General features: G+C 39.4%; 1 protein-coding gene across 9 annotated transcripts in view; it reads left to right on the plus strand.

Annotated features, from left to right (window-relative positions):
* Positions 1-476: 476 nt before the first annotated feature.
* The window catches only part of atf7ip (activating transcription factor 7 interacting protein), a 36211-nt gene continuing 19871 nt past the window's right edge, over positions 477-16816 (plus strand). For 6 of the 9 annotated variants that reach the window (XR_010328514.1, XR_010328513.1, XR_010328516.1 and 3 more), the window contains exon 1: positions 14133-14257. Coding sequence is in view for 2 of the 9 variants with exons in the window: in XM_064323916.1 (XP_064179986.1) it covers positions 14239-14257 (19 nt within the window). In the remaining 7 variants the exon portion in view is untranslated. Of the gene's footprint in view, positions 780-11684; positions 11896-11938; positions 12057-14132; positions 14258-16816 lie in introns of those variants that run through there. The other 3 variants (XM_064323913.1, XM_064323914.1, XM_064323915.1) reach the window with 3 other exon arrangements.

Here is a 16816-nt window from a genome sequence, read left to right on the forward strand (position 1 = left end):
GGAGGGGGGAGGGGTGAAAGTAGAGAAAGGAAAAGCTAAAAATGGTGTCACATTTTGTTACTTGTTCACTACTGTGTAGGTGCTAAGTGTCTAATATGTCACACGGGGATAGAGATGCTAAGAAAAACCTTATTTTTTGCATGTCATTTTTATAGAAACTCAATATACTGAATTTTAAAAGCATTTATTTATTTTTTCCTGCATGGGTTAGGAGGAAGAACAGCTTGGCAAAGTCCTCGGTGAGTCCTTGGTGATAATATTTGTCTTAATTGCACAGCTCTCATTAGCATTTGCCAGAAACCGCAAACAAGTCGCCCACAAACACGTAATGTTATTTCATATGCGTGCTTCCGTGTGATTGCATTGTGCTTTTAAGAGCACGGTAGGAGGTGCTTATTTTGCACTCACCCCCGTTCTCTCCCTCGCTCGCTCTCTCTAAGCCCTGCCCCCTAACCCGCCTCCAGCTTTGTGCACACTACAGAAGGAGAGGGGTAGAGCGGAGCTCCACTATTGGCCGCTGAGAACGGGAGCGCACTGACTGAGAGAGGCCTTGCTCTGTTGTAGTACTTTTCCTTGTGTGTCCCGTGGAGTGTGCACGTGTGTGTGTGTGTGTGCACGAGTGTATGACGTGGCTGTGTTCCGTGCACAACCGACAGTGACGGAAGCAAGTGGCTCATAACGTCATACAAACGCAGAGCGGCAAAGGAACGTTAAAGAAGTTAGTGGGAAAGGGATTTATTTGCTGCGATTTTTCTGGGTGCAGAACTCAACAATAAAAGGTAAGGTTTCAATTTTCCACTGATTCTTTGTAAAAAAAAAAAAAAGTATTTCCCATTTAATATTTTAATGCTTTTCATTTGGAATTGTGTGGAATTTATATTTCCAATGGTTTTCCATGTTCTAGGCCTTTTGGGTTTTCACTTAATTGCTTCTATATTGTGTTTATTTGATTTCATTTTTAAAAATTCATTTTCAGTCTTATAAATTGGTGTTTTGCAAGGCCGAAAGGTTGAGGGGTCAATAGCTATCCATTTGAATCACAGGGTCTTGAGGCCTAGTCAGGTGTAGCTATGTGGTGACTGAATGCATTTCAACATGACTATTAGCAAAGGAGCCCTAAGGAATGTGTTCCTTTCGTTAATTTGTCGCACTAATATTTTGTCATTGGCAGTTCATTTGAAAATAAAATGATATCTGGAACACTTATAGGGCGTATTGTTCAATAAACCTACTTTATCTCAAAGCTATGACGATGGTGATTTTGAATGATTGTGATGTTAACCTTGTCCTGAAGTGTCAGGAGGTAGCATAAATGTTTTTGGTACCCTGGCTGAGGTTACTGCAATAGAAACATGGGGCAGTGTATACTGTATATGGTACACCTTATGTATTTATTTTTGAGAGGGTGGGGGGAAGGTGTATATTCATGCTCAGTAGGTTTTCTTGTTCCAATAATTAGGAAATAACAGGATATGAACATCACTCTAATAAAGGAGGAAAGACACCCCCTGCAAACTTCTGGGGGAGGGAAGAGTTCGTTGATTTGACAGAATGGCTTCAATTTAATCTGACACCCATTTATAATTGCAGCCATTCCCCCCAATTAATCACAAAGCTAATTGCATCTCCATTTTTCTTCTCAATCAAGTCTTCATTTTTTCCCCCACAGTTTTTGTTTTCCAACGTTCAATGGTGTACTTACCTGCTCATGAGTATTCACAGTGTGTATGGATGACCCTCTTGAAGCATTCTGTGTATTTGTTTAATAATAGGTTGGTATTCCTTCGGCTGCTAGTTGAGGCTGAGGGTACTTTATTTTAGATGCCTTCTGCCTGCCTCAGGATGCCCTGTGAACCTGGCTGTGCCCTTTTTTCTCTGCTAACATGACACCAAGTTACTGCTAACCTGGGCATAACTGACAATTCAACACAGTAAGATACAGACCAGATTAGTGGGCAGGGAGTAGGTTATTCATACACAAGCTACGATTTTGCGTTTTATGATTAAAGTTTTTTTTTTTTTAAATGAAGAATGAGATCAAATGCGATTTTTACAATTGAGGGATGGGGAGGTATAGAACTACATTTTTATAAAGGTTGTATTGGCTTAACTTGATAATAAATTTGCCATCAGATGTCAGATTAACTTACTTTACTAGTTACTGAAACAAGTGAAGACACTCATCAATGTAAATACTGTAATGTAGGTAATGCTGATACAATTAAATGCAGATACTGACTATAGAAAAGAAACAACATCGGAAGCTTCTATTTTGGTAATATTATACATAGTATTAATATTGTTGTATTGGGCTCATCTTTTGCCACAAAGACTGTGCACAAATAGCCACAGCTACACACACTGTCACAGAGTCCAACATATATATTTTTGCTTTGCAATGTGAATTGGATGGCTATGACATGTTTGTGCACTGTCAGTGTTGCAGTGTGGCAAGTCTGGGAACTGCAGTCTCTTAACGTGGCTGGTGTGATGTCTCAGTTTCTGCAAAATATGGAAACATGCAAACAGGGCTTTTGTAAACTGAAGTTAGAAGAATGAATTGCTTTAAGATAACTTCTGTCTGTATCCTTTCTCGTCCTCTTTAAAAGACTATGTGTATTCCTCAGAGCTAAGAAATGTTATACCGTAGATTCCGACGTGTGAGTTAAATGCAAAAAAAAGCAGGCAAAATAAAAAACTTATCTGTGACTTAGGGAATAGCCTCTGGCACATATTTACAACCACTGACCATTAATATGATAAACCTTAAAATGCATTTGTTTATTACTAAATTATAACAATTTCCCATATCAAACATGTTGCAGACAGGGCCAGAAAAATAATTTGCTCAAAAACACAATTTTCATGGAATGCTTGTAAATGGACACTTGTGACCCTATTTATTTGTGAAAGCAAGAGGCAATTTCTTTCATAATCTACTGCCAGTACAACAGGAAAACATTCACAGATAGCTTAAAAATCAAGATTCAGACATTCAGCCTTTCTTGTCGCAGGTTGCATGTCCTCTTTTTCCACATGAATACATTTTGAAGTTGTTGGGAACATTTCCCTGGAATTGTGAGAGTCAGTCAAAATGATTCGGAAGGGGACTGAAAACTGCAGCAGTGCGTCAGCCTCTCCAGGCTGCAAAGGATGCATTTGGAATGTATTAGCGGATTTTACATTAGACCAGACAAAGATTCCTCTTCTCTCTTTTTAAATATTCAATTAATCTGAAAAATAAATTCTGACTGAACTTAATCAAAGTACAGAATTCAAATGTATTCAAATGTATGATTCAGTTTTTCGAAGTTTCATATTCGTCCTTCCTAATAATGCAAAACTGTAATGTTGAACAATAATCAGACAAAAAATTACTAAACATTTATGTCCTTAAAATTTGCTGTTCTATATGTATCTTGATAAGCCTCAATTACTAGAATATTATGCCTTGAGAAATTTTTTGATGGCTATAGTAGACTGCTGCGAATTAGTGAAATATTGCTCCATCATCTGCTTTTCAGCACATACAGTAACCTACAGCTGGCTTGTGGTTAGCAGAACAACTAAAAATAGGACATATGACAAGAATTTTTATGTATGCTTGGCGTATGCCTCTTATTATTTTACACCTGTCCCTTCTAAGCCATCACCAAGCTTGATCTTATCTACCGATGGCTTGTGTCGTTCACTGAGTAGCTAGCTCCTAGTACAGGAGTCCATTAGGCACTCTACAGACCAACCCGTGGACCCACCAAAAGAAATTACGTATTCTAGGCAATTCTGGAATTAAACCACAAAGCTAGTTATCTCTGTGGTCAAAAATGGATAGTCGCAGACTCACAGACAAACAATAGTATGGGAGCATTGTCAAGCTTACTCACTACACCTGTATAACATCCGAGGGTTCACCGCGATATGAAAACCACTGTTAAGGCCACATTCAAACACAATCCGGCAATGCGGGAAAAACGGCAGTCCTCCCATTCATTTGAATGGGGGGTAGTCCGTTTAGGCAGCGGGAGTGGGGGACGCATAGGGTGCAGAAAAAAAACCGCAGCGGCCGTGCAGGTAGAAGTAGAACTAAAAGCAACTTTTGCCGTAAAGCTACCCGACGTCATGCTGCGGTGGCCAATCACGTAAGCCAGTGATCAGGGAGGAAGACGCCCACGGGAGGAAGAGCCTTGTTTAAATTACCATGTAGCATTCCGCTGTTTACCGAGCAACTGTGAAGCCTGAAATACAGCTGAGACCGGGCGCTATCCAGGCGGAGTTCATGGACCAAACGATGATACTCTCCCAGTTGTGTCCTCGCTTAGTTTATTTTGTGTACCCAGCTTCGACGTCTGCGTCTGGCTTGCAGTCTACGCTTAAAGTAAAAGTTCACAAAATGACGTCACACAAATGGGCCATGTAGTGACACACCCACACCTTGTAAAGCGCTTTGGATAAAAGCGCTATATAAATGCAGTCCATTTACCATTTACTCTGCACAACCCTGCGGCAAGGTGCCGCATTGCCTGATTTGGTGTGAATGCAGCCTTAGCCTCAAGAACTGAATGGCTAAGTTGGAGTTAAAAAAAAAATTCATTAAAAAAAGTTCTGGAACCAAGCCTTTTAGACAGATGCGATGAGTATTAACCTGTAAAAAGTGATGGAAAGAGAAAAGTGTGGAGGAAGAAAGGAACGGCCCCTGATCCAAAGCACCCTAGGCGGGCCTCATCTGTGAAACTGGATGGAGGCAGTGTTTGTAGTTGAAGATTAGGCACTGGAATATACAACCCTGCTCTCCTGAGGATGGAGATCCCACACTCTGCCATTTCCTCTTCAGGTCATTCAAGTTCCTCTTCATTTTGCAAGAATGTCTAGTATGCACTTATTACTTTATTTGTTCTGAAATATGTCATACAATTTATGACCAGTCGTCAAGGCAAAGTGACTAAAAGAAGTGAACTTCAATTTACAAGATTTTAGAGAGGAGTATCAGGGACCAAAATGCTGCAGCCATGGAGGTTGCAATCTAAGTCATGGACACACAGGAGTGTCAGCCTGTAGCCCTGGGAAGTATATTGAAGCAGAGCTTAAAGAATGAAGCTGTAGTTCACATGGAGATGAACACATCCATCCATTTGGAAGCACAGTGATCCTGGAACCTCAACAGAACAACAACACCATACTATTATTATACAATAATAATGTATTAATATATATAGCCTATCCACCGAGGCTTGAGACTGATCTCAGGGTTGCCAAATTTGGTGAGCTGGCTTGCATGAGAATTATTCTATTTGAGGCAGGTGGAGGGCGACTGAGGTTGTTACCGAGATTATTATGGACTTGATGGCTGCGGGTACATGTACAGTAGTCTCGCATAGCCAGACCTATCTCCACACTTCGTTTCAGCGCTAGAGAAAGGTCTGGCTCAACCCGTTATCATTCCGGTATAGGGGAAAAAAACATTCTGGCTTGTTTGTGTTTTTTTTTTAAACCACTCACAATCGTCTTGGGCGGCGCTAAGCCCAGGATGCAGCGATGGTGCCCTTGCAAAAACGGTAACACGCAGATAGCGGAAGGGGAGGAGAATTCCGAAACAGTTGGCCAATGGCAGACTTATACCCACAGTCTATATCCTGTAAGTCAGACTACATCTACAGTGCTTTATTTTTATTTTATAATATTTTTTCAAATTTATTTTTGCGCATGCGTGAATTTGACTTGCTCTCGTCTGGCATGGCATTATACTATGTGAATGTACTGTTTTCCCCATAGAGATTTTTCTCAGGGTGGTGCTGTTGAGATTTCTGGGGGGGGCGTGCGGTATTGAGATTGTTGTTTTTTTTTCAGCATGAGATGGACATTGGGTGGCGTGCCCAACAAAGCATGAGAGCTGGCAACTGTGTTAATCTACATTAACCTGCATAAATAACGAAACCCACTGATATGACTTGCAATACTTTCTGTATGAAAATATCTAAATGTGAATAAGTGTAAACCTTTCCATGTGTAAATCTTGCTCCTTCATGAAGCTCCCGTGGCACTGATACCACAGCTTCAGTGCACAGCTACAAGGGAGAAAGCCAGGCTGCCCTAGCTGCTGCACCGGCGGCCATTTTGTTTTGCAGCAGGGAATGAGCACAGGCTCCATCTGCAATAGAGAGCAGAGGGGGGAGGGGCAAACACTGTGGGACTGAAGCACTGAAATGGAAGCGTGAACAGCCCTTTGACTGAAGCCTTTACTGATGACCAGTTGTGAAAATATTTGAACATACAAAAAAAAAAAAGCATTTAAACTGAAGGAAGACATTTTAAAAATTATATTACATGCATTTTTGCAGTGGTAACCTGCTAATGCTTTGTATCAACATGTAGCTTAGCGGAAATAAGGGCAGAATTGGCATCCTTAAAGTTTTTTTCTTTCATCATGCTTCCTCTTTGAGATATGTATTTATTTATTTTGCCAGAAAACCGTCTAAAACCATTGACTTGCATCATTTTTTTAAAACATAGCCTTTATGTAGCTACATGATCATTTCCTTCGGACTGTGTTTCTCACTGCGCTACTCCGGTCAGCACGCAAGCTGCATGCAAGCAGTGCTATTCTGCAGTCCTTTGCTGACCTGCCCATGCAGTCTATCTCACTCACAGTTGCACAACCCTGAACCAACCCTTTCTTCTTTCCTCTGCCTGCACGGGGGCAGTGCAAGTGCTGTCTTGTTAATTCAGTCTTACTCAACACATACTTAACACCCCCTTTCCTTAACACAAAAGTTGTAGCATAAGAGGAATCATTTTATCTCTTTGCACCTTACTGGTAGCTATGCACTAGCCAAGTAACTGGGCAAAATGCATGTACTGCATGTTGACAGGAAGTCAAGGGCGGGGTGTGCGTGTGGGGGTAGGGGTGGGGGTGTTTTGGGGGGGGGGGGGGGGTTTGCGAGGGTGGAGCTGGTTGAGCTCTTTATGTTAAAAGTGAAATTTCAGTTTCAGCCTGCAGTATGAGCATGACTGATTTATCAAAGCTACGCAGGAGCGCAGCTACGTCTGTGTCATTACTGAATTTACAGGGCAGGAGGCCTGGCAGCAGTATACACATAAGCCACGGTGAAATGTCAGTTTTAAATATAGGAATCCATAGCGATTATGCAATAGGTAAATATTTTGACTTATTTGATAAACACTTATTTTATGGAGAGCTGAAAATAATAACAGGAATGAGTTTTAAATTGAATTATTTGGTTACTTAAAATGTTTGTGTGTCCTCGTTAATGAAAATTGGCCTTAAGAAATGTACTTTCATACCATTGTATTATGTACAGACTGAAAGAAAAGCTATTTATGCAAGCTTGGGCTAAGGTATTATTGTGGGCACATGATACTTCCAAAAGCAAAATAACTTAATAACTTAATCTAAATATGAACATATGAGATTTAGGTAAGCAAGTTTATCGCAAATTGAAAATAATTCCCTAAAATGGGGTTGTGATGTGATTTTTTTTATGGCTAGTTGTCTACCAAACACCCCAAAGTTGAGTTTTGCAAATTATGTGGTCCATTTAAATAAAAAAATCCCTGCTGTTTTTTTTTCATTTGCAGCTCTTGTAATCTTGCATTTGTCTGAACTCCATGTTTTAAATGTTCATCTTATTTCATTTTGAGGGATCAGTGTGTTTAAATTATTCTGTGTTGACTTGTTCTTTGGTTTGTCTATGCTTGCAATTATATTTAATCTTGGAACAAAAATGTGAATGAAGTGTTTTGCTAGTTTTTGTAATTCACAAGAGACCGTTTTAAAACAGCTGACCTGATTTTTAAAAGTAGTGATTGCATTCAGATGTAAAGATCAGCATTACTGCTAATGTAATAGGAATTATATATAATTTAAGATTAGCAATTACACATTTGGTTGCAGAAGCATTTTTGGTGTGCTAGTGTCAAACATTCTGGTAATAACATGGACTATACAAAGATTCTACACTTTATCACATGGCCTATTTCATAACAAAAGATAAATGTACTCTGAAAACATAATCACGATGGATGCGGGTATTTCTCGAGTGTCCTCCAACAAGTTGGTAATGACATATATGTCCACAAGTATTGACTGACTTGAAAAATTTCAAATTGTTCGCTATGTCCTATTTGGTAGATTTTGCTCTAGTTAAGCAAGGGAAATCTGGGTCACTTGGCTGGTGTTCTAGAACACTCATAAAGTTATTGTAGTAGACTGGGAAAAGGAAGGAATATGAAAAGGCTGTTTTTAAATATGAAAAATAAATAAAGTGTAAAAAATGAATGTATTGCAGGACAAAGGGAAGATATGCTACTCATGTTGGGAGAGTAGCACTGTAGAGGGCTGTCACAATATCTACGCTTTTGAATTCATTAGTCATGGCTTCAAATGAACGTGATTAACACTGTCCTGTAACTGTATAAATAACGTAGGACCACAGGAGAAAGAGTATGAAAGTCACTGTTAGGTTGTTTTCACCAGCAGATTGTAGTGGCCAGGGAGAAAATCAAAATGTAGAAATCAAAATACTAATACTTCTTTCAGTTGTTCAGTTGTTGATTTCTTCCTGATTAATTCCTCTGTAATAAAAAGTCCATTTCAAGCCAGGCACCAGAATAATGATAATTCTGACCTGAATTGGTAATGACTGCAAAAATACGAAATTGACTTTCAGTTTGCACACTACTTTTTTTAAAAGGTGACTTGTGTTATTTGAGAGAAAAAATAACTGTCAATCAACATTTATATAAAAGCATTGTAGAGGAGAATTAGTTGAGATTTAAAAAAAAAATCCCTCTTTATGTATTGAAAACTGAAAAGTCAAACCTTTACTGCGTATTTTTATGACACTGGCATCATATTTTGGCTCCCCTTATGTTTTATGCATAATTTGGCCTGGATCCCCCCATCCTTTCAGAGTGGTACATTCCATGCTTAGCTGTAATTTTCCACTCTTGTCTGTTTCTATGGGACTGTGTTAAGAGGATGGGGGAGGTGCACATGTCTGTGTGTAATATGGTGTATGTGTGTGTGTGTGTGTGTGTGTGTGGTTTTGTGTGCGTGTATGTGCATGTGTGCATCTTTTTTTATGGAGTAAGTGTGCTTTTGTTTGTTTAGCAGGTTTTGTGTTCACAGAAGTGTAACTGCGTTGCTATAATTTGTTATAATTGTTTGCAATGCACCTGAGGGTGTGTCCATTTGTGCACAAGTGCATTTTTGTAAAAGCCCTACCGTGTGTCACAGATTGTGCGTCTGACTTGCCCATATTTGTAATTTGCAGCTGTGTGTTTATTGTGTGTTGTTGACTCTCTTCTGACTGTTCCCGAGTTTCCTAAATTGAAACACTTGGTATAGTCCCATTTCCCAACCCCCACTCCTTTTTCCCTCTGCAACACAGCGTCATTCCCTTGTTTACTGAAAATCCTTTCACTCTCTTATCTCTTTGTCCAACTAAAAAATGAGAACAGATTGGAATCAAACTCTTATTCCAGCTGTGGTCAAAGGTTCAGAGTTAATCAAATGTATTCTCCATTATTATTTAGCTATAGTTATAGCTATATATCATACACATTCCTAGTATGGTACATTAAGGAGGCCTAGCTTTTCAAAATTATCAGAGGTATTTTAAATGTACTTTGAACCTCGCAATCTTGAAAATAGTTGACAAGGCTATTTATTTGTGTACTCATTGTGTTGAACTAACTGATGCTTTTAAAAATTAACATTATTATGATTTCAGATGAGCATGACATAAACTCATGTTTCAATCACTTGATATACTGAATGTCACAAGTACACATTCATAGTACATATGCATATATACGCATGCATGCAGTGCAGAATACACAATCCCTGCACTTCTTGATTGTTTGCAGTTTTATATATCATTATATATCGTAATATAACCACAAAATACCACATTAGAGAAAGTAGAAAGATCTTAATTCATACTATAGTTTTTATTTAGTTGAGCTATTAATATATATTATTTAAACATTTGCCTACTGTGTCAGAATCGAGACGTTAGAAAATGAAATATTTGGGCCTGCCAACACAGGGCCATGATGTCACAGAAAAGGAATTGTGAAAAAGAAATTTGAGACACACCTTCTTTCTCTGGTGTAATCTCTCGTGCTCTATTACATTTTAGCCCTTCATTTGAACATGTTTGCTGGCATTCTGTGGTCTCAAAACATGCTAAAATAGACAGCACGGTATTTTCTTATGGAGGGGACTGAGTATAGGGCCATCAGTATAGCATATCGCAGCTATCGAGGCACATTCAGTGCAAAGCAGAAACAGACCTCAGAATAGTGAATGCTGATCGTTGCCAGGTTTCTGTTGTTCTGGGGTAATTATGGTGATACAAAGGGAAAAAATGTGAGCGTAAGAATTCAATTAAATAAACACAGTCTCCGTGTGAAGTGCTTGTGGCTAATTACCGTGTCTCAAATTTCCCTCATACCCTTATGCCATCTTAGATAGAAAATAGAATAGAATATGATACAGATACAGATTGAGCCTTCCATGTTAATTTTAGTTTCATTAGATGAAGGTTAGAACTGACAGTACACATTGTACTGTCAATGAAGAGAGAAAGTCAAGAAATGTCTAAACTGCAATTAATTTTTCTCACTCCGAAAAGAAAAGCTTCAGTAAAATAAGTTACCTGGCCAATTAGGTTCTATGTAAGCCGAAATATGTAAGCTGGGATGGAAGTCGAACCATCTGAGAATTTCATGCATTGTTGTCCAGTACTGGGTGTACCAGCGAAATAAAGCTATTCATAGGTTTCATCCCAGGGTCTTTTCAAGCTCACCTCTACACCTCCAGTGTCCCAGTGCCTCGTGTGACTAAGCTGGACCAGAAACAAAGAGAAGTCAATAGCCACAATGCCAGTTAGGCCAACCAGATTGAGCTCAAAGGTTCAGCTCAAAGCCTCATGCAAAATGCTCTGACGGAATACTGACCCAGGCTTGAAAACTGTTTGACTTTGTAGGTGCCAAAGTCAAATCCCCCCCTCCCCAAAAAAAAAGAATTCCTCCTTGTTTGCTGATGTCACACTTCTACTGAAAGATGGCTGCTAGTTTCTGTATTTTGACAACAAGCACAGGCTCTAGTCAACGGTACTACCACCTCTGTAACAAACTACCTGCGATAACCCTACCCTTGTCCATCCAATGCTGTGCCCCTTTACCCCACCTGGCCCAATGAGGACTATGAGGAATTGGAGGAGTCAAAAGTGTGGGTTTCAGGTACCCAGAAGGTGAGCCTGAAACACCACCAAGGCCTGAATGTGGCTGAGGATAAACAAGAAACCCTGGCACACGTATGTGTAAACGCAGCTCTCATGTAGATGAAATGGCACGTGAACGCTCCACGCTGTAACAACTCGCATGACAGAAAACACAGAACAGTGAGGACAGCGAGCACAAAGTCTGTTTACGCATCTGGAAAAAAATGCTGGCGGGATATGTTCAGTCGCTGGCTGCCAGGGGCAACAAGACCGTTGGAACTGTGACTTGTGTGGTGTTGATTCCATCCTAATGAAAGCACTCAGTGTGTGACCAGTGCAGAACCCTGTCCATCCTGTTCCATTCTACTGTGGGTGCGCTACCTAGCTACCAATAAAGGTTTGTACATAACAACTTTATGCTTCAGCCTGCTAATGGAATGGATTTGTCTTCAAATATGGCGATCGAGGAATTAGTCAACCAACTCCCTGAAATAGTCAGTGAGAAATTTAGGATTTTATTTTGATGGTTTTGATTTTTATTTTATATTATATTTAATCTTATTTTTTGATGTTTGTTTAATTACCTATTTAAATATAATATTGAAGTGGATTAAGGACACACGAAGAACCCTTTTTGTGCTCAGCAGACGTAAGGGGAATGACTTTCACCAGTATACATTTGATGCTGTTATGTGTTGAAAACCACTGAAATATGCACAGGTGAAAATGTAAATTGTTGGGATTGAAAACCTGAAATCCACAGCCAAGCATAAAGCTGTTCAACCACAGAGAACTCCACCATTCCTCTTTGTAAGTTACACCCTGGGGTGAAAATATATATATTTGGTATGATGGGTTCTGTTTGCTTTATAACAGAAGTCCAACAGTCTTCATTTGTAATGTCCATTGTTCTGTCAGGTTAGATAGCTATTATGTTTCTAACGGCATAGATCAGTCGCTTAGTAATCCTGGGACTGGGAAGAGTACAGCTAAATAGCTAGGTAGACATCTAGAAGAATATTGATGTAGTCAATACTGTGGTTATATGAGCGAATTGTTCCAATAAATCCTCAAGGGTTTTACCCCAATGTGTGGGAGGCAGAAATGGCTCTACTTTTCAAGCAGTCTCAAGCCTGTTTGGCAGATTGCTCTATGTGGGAACGCACATGAGTATCCACATGCATAATGCATTAATCTTGTTTTCCTGCAACAATGGCCCTCACTAGAGTGGCTTGATAGCTGCAGTGGTAATAAGTGCTACTTCATATATGACCCAGAGCATCTTGCTTGACCAACCTCATTATATATTTTTTCAGTTTTTGAAATATTCAGGAATGAGAAAGCAGCATCTGAGATACAAATCATAGATGTTGTTCTCGTCATAGATGTTCATTTTTCGTTTGTCATTTTAAAAAAAAACTTATGAATATTTCTGTGTGAATATATTGGATTATTTTGAATTTTATTATTATTGTTTTATTTTTTTATTTTAAGTCAGGGTGCAGGAGACAGTGGGAAAGCTGAAAGGGTCACAGATGGCGATGGTATCAGAGTGCAGAAAGTACCATAATGGAGAGTCAAACCCCATGGATGATTATTGACCTTCTGGAAAATGACCTTTCTGCCAGTTTGGTTACTTAGCTGTCCTTCTGTCTCATTAGCTCTCACAACACCCAGAGAGCTGCGAAAGGCTTAAACAATAAGACAAGATCATTCTGATTTATTTAAAGCAAAAAAGAAATCTCTGCCAGAAACTTGCAGTAGCTGGACAGGTCTGCTAATGTGCCCAGCTAATGCAAACTTACTGAACACAAAGAAGAAAGAAGGAAGACATAATACAGCATAACCTTAAAAAACCGATTGACCTTGTGCAAAGTATCAAGTACAATCAGCACAGAATGAGAGGGCTTGGAGGTTACAGAGAAAAAGCACACATAATTATGTAATGTCCATTCGCCTACAGTGCTTGTAGTGCCGTTCATGTGACTGTGACATTTCTTAATTTCTTCTCCAGTTGGGTTCAGCTCCATTTTAAAAGAATATGCACACAGTTTAATTCAAACAGGAGAAAAGTGCTCGCCGTTTACTGTTAAACTGCTGTTAGCTTGAGGAAACACAAAAATAACCACATCTATATTTTGAATATTAATAAATCTGGCTGTTCAGCCTAGCTCCCCCTTGTGTCAGCAGGCCTGAATCTCCCCTCCCCCCAGTCTTGTCGAGCTTTCAGAGTGGTACAGCCCATGCTACTCTGTAATTTTCCACTCTGTTGCTGGCTGACTGTGTTTCAGAGTGGGGGAGGGGTATACATTCCAGTGTGAGTTGTGCTATGCTGTGCTGTGTCCACATGTTCTTGTTTGTGCGTTCAGGAGAGGTTTTGCCAAAAGGTTTTGCGGGTTTGTGTGTGCGTGTATGGGTGTGTACGTGAATGTGTGTGTGTTTATATGTATTTTAGCAGGGAGGTTTAGGGGAAGGTTTTATGTAAGTGTGAACATTACACGTGTTCTGTAAAAAACAAACAAACAAACAAAAAAACATTTTATGTCTTTTTGGACAGGGGAGTGGCATGTGCTTGTGTGGACAAGTCTTACGGTTAAGTTCGAGACTGTGTCTTTAAAAAAGTGTGTAATGGTACTTAAGTACTGAATGTCTCTCTCATTTTGTTTGCCTATGTGGGCCTGTGACTTTTTGTGCACCAAACGACTATGTTAAACGCAATGCGTTAAACCATAAGCTCACGACACCAGTGTAGTTTTTGTGTATGCCAACAACACATACTCTCTTTTGTAGTGTCAACAACACATAGTCTCCCCCAGCAAGAAAATATTTGGTACAGTCCAACAGTGGTTCGCCCCCCCGCCCCTCCCCCATCTTTCTGTTTAGCCGTTGTGCGTTCCCGCGTTTACTGCAGCTCTCCACAGCGTCGCCTTCTTGTTTTTGTGTGGTGACCAACCCAGAAACGGGAGGAAGGGAAGAGCTGGGAGCACTCTCAATGCAGGCTCCAGTCAAAGGTTAATCACCCTTCTCTCAAATAAATATTTGCTAGCTAGTCGTAGCATGTGGTTTAAACACTGCTAGATTACATTTTACTTGTTAAAACAGATCCATTGTAACTGTTTTGATTTGATTTTTAAAACTTATTTTGCATAAACATTTTTTAAGGAGATAGTGCTGATATTTGCATGTTCTTGCATGTTTATCTGGCTGTTTGTGGTACTTGTCCAAAAATATGCATAAATTAATATAAAAATCTTAAAAGAACTTTGCTTGTTATGTTTTCCTAAATGAGCTAAGGCATGCTAAGCATGTACTTAAATATTGCGCTTGGCAATGACTATATGTACTCACAAAACTAAGTGCGCAATATTATGTACTATCATGTGTTGTTCAGTGCATAAATACTGCACTAAAAATGAGACAGGAAAGTAGGAAAGAAGATTAATGATTACAGCTTTGCATATTCTGTAACTTGTATTGCATCTCAGCATAGTGGTATGGGGACTAGACCAGACACCCTGTCAACCAAAGGTTGTGTGCTCACATCCCAGGCTGGGAACTGTAGTTGTTCTCTTGATCGACATTCTTGAGCCTAGTTGCAAAGTAAAAAGAGGAAATTATAAGAATAAGTTGTGCCACAAAATCAAATGTTACCTAAAAATTAACACCGCTTGAATTATAGTGATTTGGATGGTTTGTATGAAAATCGATTCATTTTGGTAGCTATGACATGTCTTCAGTTAATTTGCATCTCTTAATCCACAGTTAAAGGTATTTCTAAATGTGCCATTGAATGTGTCTAATAACAGGCTAAAACATCTGGAAGTGCTGCTTGGATAGTTGCAGACAAGAACAGGCTCTGTTCCAGGTTGTAGAAGTATGGAATTAGTGACATCAAGGCTACTGGACATACCTGTCTATTGTGTCTATGGTGATCAGATCAACATCATATAGAGATGAGAGTATGAGCTGAATTGAGCAGCCTTTGTTGTTTAGAGAGGTAAGAATGATTTACTATCTCTGTCTGTAAACCGATAAATGGCATAAGCAAACATTCTCGAAAAGGCAGAAGTTTTCTCTGAATAACCTACGTTGTGAAACTATGGCTAGTATGCTCATCATTACAAACTAATGATGGCTTGGTTAGTTTTCTGGTTTCATGTAAGCACAAAATGGGACCAAACTTTATCTGGTTGACAGCTGTCCTTAACATCGAATTGTGTTGCTTGTTTCGTCGCTTGTGTGTTTGCATAGTTTCAGTCACCCTTATAGGCTATATGCTTATAGCCATCAGACCTATAAATCACATTTGTGGATACACACTAAATATGCTTGTTTGCTATGAACCTAAGAAGAGATAGCTTAATATTGGGCTGTGCTAGCAAATGGCATCTCCTGAACTGTACGTGCGTGATTGTAGTTGAGGCTCCCTATTGTATTGGACTCTTTGCAAAAATTCACTAATGAGGGGGAACGTATTTTACAGGTTACTCCATCGGACAGGCACACGGGTATTAGAGATTCACACAGAAAAATTTGGGAGTGAAGATGATATATCGGCTCCCACAGTAAAGGTGCTTGCCACGCAGATGGCTTGTGAATTTTTGAGCCTTGGGTATGTCACTAGGAATGGAGGGTATGCAGTGGCCAAAGCTGCCTCATCTTGGTGGGCTTAAGTGGTCCAGAGATCTGCAGGTTACTGCAGCATTCATTCCTCTTTTCAGTTGCTTTGGCTGGAAGCTTCTGCCAGTCACACAGATTCCTCTCAATGCCATGAGGACCTGTAGGCTTCCAGTAGTTGTCAGTGAACAATATCCTGTGATCAGCGCTAGCTCTGCTGCCGTATCGTATGGCCTATTGTTTTCCACTGGGTTCTAGAAGAATGTGTGGGACGAGTGTATTTGGTATTGTGAGTTGTTAATATAATTTTAAAATAATCATTCGCCATTCGCATGTTCCCACATCCATAATTTGTGCCTCGTCTAAATGAATTCCTTTCATTTTAAATTTGCAGTTCTAAAAAAAAAAAAACAAAAAAAAAAACAATATCGATTGCTTGAAACTATATATACTATACCTTATAGAATATATATTACACTGTATTTTAGAATCATAGAATTTAATGTTATAAATGAAGCTATTTAAATACGTGAATTATTTTTGTGATTTAGAGAACATGTGGCTCAAATTCTCTATTACTGCAGGAACATTTTTGGACGGTAGAATTATTTGTTGCCATATTGTTTCTTTATTGGTAGAGGACTAACAACAACAACAACAACAACATCAATAATAATAATAATAATACACACTGTGATTGCCAGGTCAATATGTGCCCAGTCATAACATGTCATAATTATGTATACATGTAAAATATTGTATTTTCCATTTTTAATATCATCACCTTGTTTGATCCGTGAGGTAGTGGCAGCCCATGTTAACCAAGCAGTGTATTTCAAATACTAGTGGTTAGCACTGTTGCCTCGCAAGAAGGAGGTTCCGGGTTTGAATCCGGGTCCGACCGGATCCTCTCTGCGTGGAGTTTGCATGTTCTCCCCGTGTTCGCATGGGTT

Source organism: Anguilla rostrata, chromosome 2 (assembly GCF_018555375.3).
Source record: "Anguilla rostrata isolate EN2019 chromosome 2, ASM1855537v3, whole genome shotgun sequence".
In the NCBI taxonomy this organism is placed as follows: Eukaryota; Metazoa; Chordata; class Actinopteri; order Anguilliformes; family Anguillidae; genus Anguilla; species Anguilla rostrata.